The 7,354-nt window shown below is 49.4% G+C and overlaps 4 protein-coding genes across 4 annotated transcripts in view; 1 reads left to right on the forward strand and 3 right to left on the reverse strand.

Moving 5' to 3' along the window:
* Nucleotides 1–16: 16 nt before the first annotated feature.
* BU24DRAFT_496958 (uncharacterized protein) lies at nt 17–2,317 on the forward strand. Its single transcript, XM_033534226.1, has 2 exons — nt 17–57; nt 147–2,317. Exon 2 carries the CDS (start codon nt 349–351, stop codon nt 2,161–2,163), a length of 1,815 nt encoding a protein of 604 aa, XP_033378533.1. The 5' UTR covers nt 17–57; nt 147–348; the 3' UTR covers nt 2,164–2,317.
* An 815-nt stretch (nt 2,318–3,132) lies between these two features.
* Nucleotides 3,133–4,113, reverse strand: BU24DRAFT_414619 (uncharacterized protein; the record flags this gene model as incomplete). The annotated part of the gene is made up of 1 exon (XM_033526232.1): nt 3,133–4,113. One exon carries the CDS (start codon nt 4,111–4,113, stop codon nt 3,133–3,135), a length of 981 nt encoding a protein of 326 aa, XP_033378534.1.
* Nucleotides 4,114–5,124: 1,011 nt separating this feature from the next.
* Nucleotides 5,125–6,090, reverse strand: BU24DRAFT_467670 (uncharacterized protein; the record flags this gene model as incomplete). Its single annotated transcript, XM_033532459.1, has 1 exon — nt 5,125–6,090. One exon carries the CDS (start codon nt 6,088–6,090, stop codon nt 5,125–5,127), a length of 966 nt encoding a protein of 321 aa, XP_033378535.1.
* Nucleotides 6,091–7,292: 1,202 nt separating this feature from the next.
* The window catches only part of BU24DRAFT_496959 (cytoplasmic dynein-like protein 1 heavy chain 1), a 13,537-nt gene continuing 13,475 nt past the window's right edge, over nt 7,293–7,354 (reverse strand). Inside the window, exon 4 of the mRNA XM_033534227.1 lies at nt 7,293–7,347. The gene's annotated coding sequence lies outside the window, so the exon portion shown is untranslated. The remainder of the gene's footprint in view (nt 7,348–7,354) is intronic.

Genomic DNA, 7,354 nt, shown 5'->3' on the forward strand with positions numbered 1-7,354 from the left:
ATTGTTTCCTTCTTCCCTTGCGATCCTAAAGAAAAACCCCCTTTAAAACTGAGCAAGGTACTTCATGTTGCGCTTCAATTCGTCCCAAACTCGAAACCTTTCCATCACACTTGTACGGGGTGTCCTGTTTACTGAGCGACCTCTAGTTCTTTAGCGTACACCCCTGCCACATTGACCACCAGCAACTTCAACATCCTAGATTTCCCTTGTTCCACACGGCGACGATTCTGGCCCATCTATTCCCCTCCTGGAGACTTCCTAACTTTCTGGTCACCATCGCTCATATCCGGATCAACTCTTCTAACCATCTCTGTGGCATAGCTCTACAATTGGTAGGGCTGTCGCAAGATGGTTGCTCCCTTCGCATCGACCACCCTCAACTTCCTCGCCACATATCTCCGCTCACATGACGCTGGCCAACTGTTGGACAACATTCCTCCCTACCAAGACCTAGACTGGAAAGACAACCTCCCCGGCGCCCCAGGCCGTGCGCTCGCCCTCGGAACAAGGCACGATGTCGACATCCTCGTCTGCGTCGTCCAGAACGGCGACAAGCCCGCGGAATCGCGGTACTTCATGAAGCACCCGGACTCGTCGAGCGTTAAGGCCATTACCACGGACGATGTGTGCGACGGCGCGGACCTGACATTTCCGTTTGTCTGTTTGCAGGGCACGAGCAAGAGTGAGAAGCGCAACTTCAGCCTCCTGACCAAGTTCTATTTCTCGCAGGCCGGGATCGTGGATGAGGCTATGGAGGTTGCGCTGAAGGACTTCGCGAAGCGCATGCATCATGTTCTAGAACTTATTAATTTTTACATGCGTGAGCACCGGGTCCCAAAGCCGCGTGCAAGCATACAGTCTCAGACGACTGAAAGTTCGGACGAGGAAGAGCAGTATGAGGGTCAGCAGCGAGAGCAGTTAGAACAGGAGATCGAGAGCGTCCAGTCGAATCAACCAAAACAGAAATCTCCAACCCGGAAACAGAAAGCGAAGTTGAATAATTACGACATACCTCCAATTAATCAGATACTGGAATCCCTGGTTGCGCAGGATGCAGAAGACCTTTTAGATGTAATCCCACCCGTCACTGATATGACGTTCGAGCCTCAAGACGTTGATGAAAGAGCTGCAAGTCATAAACTCTTTTTCGCCACGCATAGCAAGGCCGACCGCTCAATCTACGTTTTTCTTCGTCCAAGTAACGGAAAGTCACACCATGAAGTTGTTTTTAGACAGGAAGGTCGCCGCGGCGTTGCTCCGCAACAGCTCTCAGCAGAAACGGCGATCTCTCAGAACCTCCAGCGACCATTCGACAAGCTACGGACATGGCCCATCGAATCCTCAGTCAAAGCTCGCATCAGCCTGATGATCAAATTCTACTTCGGCTGGCAGGGCCTCATCTCTCAAGACGTCTTGCTGCGCGAGACCGTCGACTTCTCTAGACGTCTCAAGAGCGCTCTAACGCATATCGATGAGAAGATCAAGAGAGAGCAACGCGACCCCTCCTGGACACGACCGGACTATGTCAATCCAGTTGTCATCGCGGACATAGACAACGCCTTCAACGAGCTCGAAGACTCTGACGAAAGCGACGAAGAGTCCGAAATCGAGCTTGGCTTACCATCCCCTCTCGTCCACCCTTCCAAACCTCATCCTCCTCCTTCAACAGCAACAATAACAGCCCGCGCATCCGAACCACCACCAAAACCACAACTCACACGCCACGAAAGCCCCCTCAAACCCCCACCCCAACGACCCATCATCCCCTCCTCCAGCTCCACCGACACCCTCCCCAACAACCACCACCGCAACCACCACCACCACCCCTTCACCCTCCAAAAACACCAGCAACCCTCAACACCCGGCACCCTCACCCGCCACGCCAAACGCAAGCGCCGCTCCACCGAAGCCGAAGACCTCCGCACCTACCTCACACTAGACGAACACTACCAAAACCAGCTCGAGAGCATCGACGACAAGCTCGCGGAGCTGCGCAACGAGGCCGCGTCGCTGAACACGCAGTGGCACGCGATCAAGAAGATGAAGAGAGAGAACTTGGAGGTGTTTAGGGGGCGGAGCGCGAGGTTTGGTAGGGAGGATGATGAGGATGATGATGATGATGGTGGTGGTGGTGGTGGGAGTGGAGACGGGGCGGCTTCTTGAGGAGCGTCTTGAGACTTTTTCTTTTTTTGGGATTTGGAGGGTTGGGAGGGAGGAGGTGCTTTTTTGTGATATACCCCCTTTTCTGTGTCTAGTTCTTCCGACTTTATTGTCTTGTTTGGTTCGCTTTTATATTCGATATACCGCGTAGGGTTTTGGTCGGTGGGCTTGGTGGATTGGTCGGGTGAGCGGTAGAGAGGGAGGTGGGGTGATAAGGGGGATACGTACATAGAGTACAGTTCCTCAATTCTAACGATACAATCAACTGAAATGGCATATGAAGTGAAATGAATTTCAGAGTAATTTGATTATATTCAGTTCCACAACAGCAGGGGCTAGAACAACCATTTAGTGGGTGGCACTTCCTGTGTGTTTTCAGTCGGGTTTTCTTTTGGAAGTGAAGTATATTGAGAAAGAGTGCATGTGAGTGTGATTGCTATAGCTACCGGTCATGTGAAAACAGATGACTACATGGCGGGAGCGGAGGACATGAAGGTCGATAGGGTCAGGAGATGCGCAACATCACGTGCAGACAATGCAAATCTAAAAAGCATGAAGAGCATATTGTGGAATTCCATTGATAGCTAAAGGCTGATCGCAAGGAATGAAGGCTTCGGCCGTCATTCCTGCGGACAAGATACTTAGCTACCTATCTACCTACACTCACTAATTGTGAGCCGTGCTTTTGATGCTGCTCATTCGAAGCGTCCTGGCGTGGCAATAGTTAGTCCAGGAAGAAAAGAAGCGTGCTGAATGCGGCGTGAGAATCCTTTCGTGACAATCGTGGCAGCAGCTGGTGGGCGTAGAAGGCCAAAACCAAGACGTGGCTGTACAAGTGCGACTTCAAGTTGTCTTGGTTCCAGGTTGTTATGACATGTTGATTCGAAGTTGCATCGATTCCAAGTTAAATGGGTTCGAAATTGTGTCAGTGCCAAGTTCTTTCGAGTACGATCGTACACTTTTGTCGGCATATCAAACCTGGGGTTCTCCTTTCGCTTCTTCCATGTCGGTGTCTTCAACGAAAAAGACCGAGGGGTGACCGATAACAGTGTAGACTTCGTCAAGCGCAATGCCATTCATCAGCCCTTTCGCCTCAGTGCATTTCGTAACACTTTCTTCATTTTCCTCATCAATCTTTTTCAGCTCAGTCTTCTTTTCTGCCATAGCAGTCTGGTGTTTCTTTAACTGTCCCTCAAGGGTCTGTAGATCCTTCTCCATATTCTCATACTCCAAACGACCACGTTTGATGGTTGTGTTAAGGCGCTTTTGGTTGTTGTACTCCAAAACAACAACTTCTTGACTTGCCCTGTACGCGCTCGTTGCGGGGTTGGTAAACAGTGACGCGTTCTTAGAATCCTGTTCAATGGTGGGGGTTGATGCTGCATGACCAAATGTCGGTGCGGGAGGTGCATATTGTCTAGCTACGGGTGCATTGCTCTTTGGTTCCATCTTATGAAGATAATTTGCAATAGCGCTAATACTTGTATTAAAGTTGTTGCTGAACAAATAGTCGCGTCTGAGTCTCCAGTTTTCGGTTTCAGTACCTTCGGTGTAACCGCCACTAATAAAAAGTGCCTTCAAGTAGACTGAAATGGATATGGTTGCTTTGATGCTGCGTCCGTAATGGTGAGCAATCAACTTCAGAGGTCCTATGAAATCGTCTCGACTTATATCTGACCAAAGGTGTTGCTTCCAGCTCCGTGATGGGGCGTCACAACGGCTCTTTGCCGTTATCTGTATACTGCTGCCATAGGGCACCGCGAAAGCCCAGATAGCTTCTCCATCGCAAACAGCGGCCTTGAATATTGGGCTGAGTGAATCTCGGACCCTTTCGGTTCGGCCTTGAACTTGAATCTCAAGATCACCTTGCATAGGTAATTCGTCAATTCCAATAGCCCGGCGCAAGGTCTTTCGCAGCTCCAGAGCATGTAGTCCGCTGTGTTTGGACTTCATAATGGCCTGCAGTGTCTCGTGATTCAGAGAAAGTTGTGTGGAGATTGAGAGAGAAAGAGTGTTCTTGTGGAATGGAGGTGCTTTGGGAATAGCAGGTCTTGACAGGAAAAAGCGCAAACCTGTCACTGTTTTCTGCTACTTGCGGTAGGGAAAAACGTGAGTCTGGAGCCAGTGCTGTGATACAGTGAAGTAGCCCCAGCTGCAAGTGTTGCTATAGACGCATTAGCCCAGTTGAACTGCCGAAAAGGAAGTCTAATAACCATACCAGCTTAAGGTAGACTTTAAGGCAGGAAAGATTAACAAGGATGTGCTTTTAGATGAGAGGTAGAGTCTTGCGGCAGTATTGCTGGGCGCGGGCAGGATCTCGACGATGCTAGTGAGTAGGCTTGATTAAGCTAGTTGAGAGAAGCAGATGGAGAAGAGAAAGTAGGTGGAGTGGAGAGAAGTAGGTAGAGAAAAGAGCGGTAGGTAAAGTGGAGGTTGAATAGAGAGGTGGAAGTAGGTGTAGAGCGGAGGAGTAGTCAAAGATGGGTGAAATTAAGATGGTGAACGATCTCGGTGAGAGCGAGGAGAGAGCGGTGAACGGGCTGTAAGTGAATCCCGACAGGTATATCCTAATCTTATACAGCGTCTCAGATTCTGCAGTCATTGGAAGATTTATTATTACGAATTGCTAACACAAAGGTATTCATCTCAAAGCATCACTCAAAGGTACTTCTAGTGTGTTGTTTTTGATATTAATTCCCTAATAGCCAGAGGTGCTGCCTATTCGCCTGCTACATGTGCAAGAAAGCTCTCTAGAACATTCTTGATCACAGTCCGCCATTAGTTCCATCTACCCGCTGCATTATCATCCCATAAACATCGTACAGTCTTCCAGAATTCTCAAGTACCCCCCAAGTCCTTCATTCTCTGCGGACGGCAAATTTCTCCAGCATCTCATGAGAAGCAGCTTGAGAGTCGTATGTCTGTATCAGACCCCGTCCCCCAAGCTCATAGTAGCGGATCCTCTCATGGAAGATATTTGCCAATCTCGATGAACTCCTTCATCGTCATTTCCTCCATGAGCATTGTCAGTCTACTAAGAGTGTCTACGTTTGCATCCTCCGCCTTCTTCACATTGGCCTCGTACTTTGTGATCCATTTTCGTTCGTCATCGATGCGAATCTTCAGAGCTTGCAAGCTCTTCTCAAGGTCCTGGAGATTGCGATTCGAGCTTAACACGGCAGCGGTGGCCTCCCTGACGCGGGCGCTCTGATTGAGATCCTGTGCGTGGAGTTTGAGCCAGGCACTGACCCGATCACCTTGGGCTGCTGGGGAGGACGATTGGTTGTTATTGTCATTGGCGATTTCCAAGGGGGAGGATTCGACCACCATGTCCGACTCCAACATGTCCACCTGCTTGGTGCTGGAACCTTCGAAAGCCTGTGTATTCGTTTGCTCGGGCGGACTTCCCCTCTTTCCTTCGCCTCTAGTAGGCTCTCCCCGTACTTCGATCTTCGGCATGTCTTCTTGACTATTTGGGCCAGTGTCGTGATCCTCTTCGAGGATGGCCTTTACTGCTTGAGCGAGTGCAGCTGCGCTAACGTCTGACATGAAGTTTCCAGGGAATCCTTTACTGTTCCTGAGAGCTACGCAAGCTTCGAGGAAAGCAAACATTGCTTCGGCGGACCGGGTCCTCTTCCAGATGATGTCAAAGGGACTGGACAAGTGGATGAGCCCGAATGCAATTGGAGGTTTCAGGAAATAAGCAAGGGGCGGATTGATCGTGACACTGGTGACGAGGGTTCGGGGGTGGCGATGGCCATAGCAATAGTAATCCCTCTGGTAGTCACATCCCAGGTGCAATTTATCCTTGTGGGAGCCTTCAAGGGGACAGAATTGGATTTTGTCGAAATGAGGAAGTGTCTCCAAGCCGAAATCGGTCTGCAGGATATCTTTGATATCTCGTCCATGAGGTATTGTGATGGGAGTCATTCGATCGTTCCACGTCTGTGCCTGTAGGATGAAGCAATGGAGGAAAGGCGTGCAGCGCTTTTCGAAATGCCGGTTGTCTTTTGAATTGAGGCTGCAGTGTGGAGTACGGTTGCAGTGTAGAATGAGCTTGCGAGGTGCGAATATAATGAACTCATATAGTGCAATGAGATTGTAAGGTGAAAGTTGCGCTGTGAAGTGAATTCAGAACAACAAGCACCTTACTCAACAGCTTATCATCACATCGCACTGCACAATCACCCCCGCACGGCCACTTCAACTTCATGAAGCAGGAACTCTACGTTCACTCGAAAGGATCCAGTGATTGCATTGACACAAGGTTTGCTCCAGACAGACAACAAAGAAACATCTTCCTAGAGTGCTGTCTCACAATGCCAGAGCTAACCATTCACACTGCTTCAAACCATCCCATTACATGCATTAGCAATGCCTTTGATTCACTTGAACCCCCCCTAGATGAATGACAATGTATTATACCAAGCTCCCCGTGCAGACATTCCAATCACATGGCATCGCACATCACTGCACCCATGACCCTACATCCCCTCACACATCCCCATACCGAGAACCAAAAATCAAGCCCTCACCTCCCACCCTCCATCACCCCCCGTAAGACATTGCTCTCTTCCTGCATACTCACTAACCAACACCACATCCCCCAACCCCTCGAATTCAACTCCGACTCCTCTTCTCAGTCCCCAACACCCTTCCCCAACCCCATAATCCTACTCACACCAAGCTAGATGCAATCCATTGCCTAGCGAGTACGTATACCTCGCTACCGTGGGAAGCGTCAGAGATGAGATTGGAAAGCGTGGTATTGCATTTCATGTTGTTCGAACGAGAGTACTAGATGTAGTAAAAGAGGGGGGAGTAAGTACCGATCCTCACTACCACAAAGATACGATTCTGACCGGCACGGAATGACGCTGGGAAGTGTACCTCATATCTACTCCCTCATCTCTATTCCCTTCGTCGACATGTCACTGACACACTAACTACATCACACACAACCTCACTCACAAGCAAATCCATAGAACATAAAGATCCCAAGCATCCCATTCATCCTGAGACTAGATCAACCATATACATCCTCAAAAAACAAACACAAAACAAAAAGAAAAAGCCGACTAAGTAAGGGTATAAGTTCCCCAACTCCCCCCATCCACCCATCAATCTCAACCCATCAATCTCAACCCATCAATCTCAACCCATCAATCTCAACCCATCAATCTCAACCCATCAA

This window comes from Aaosphaeria arxii, assembly GCF_010015735.1.
Source record: "Aaosphaeria arxii CBS 175.79 unplaced genomic scaffold BU24scaffold_12, whole genome shotgun sequence".
In the NCBI taxonomy this organism is placed as follows: Eukaryota; Fungi; Ascomycota; class Dothideomycetes; order Pleosporales; genus Aaosphaeria; species Aaosphaeria arxii.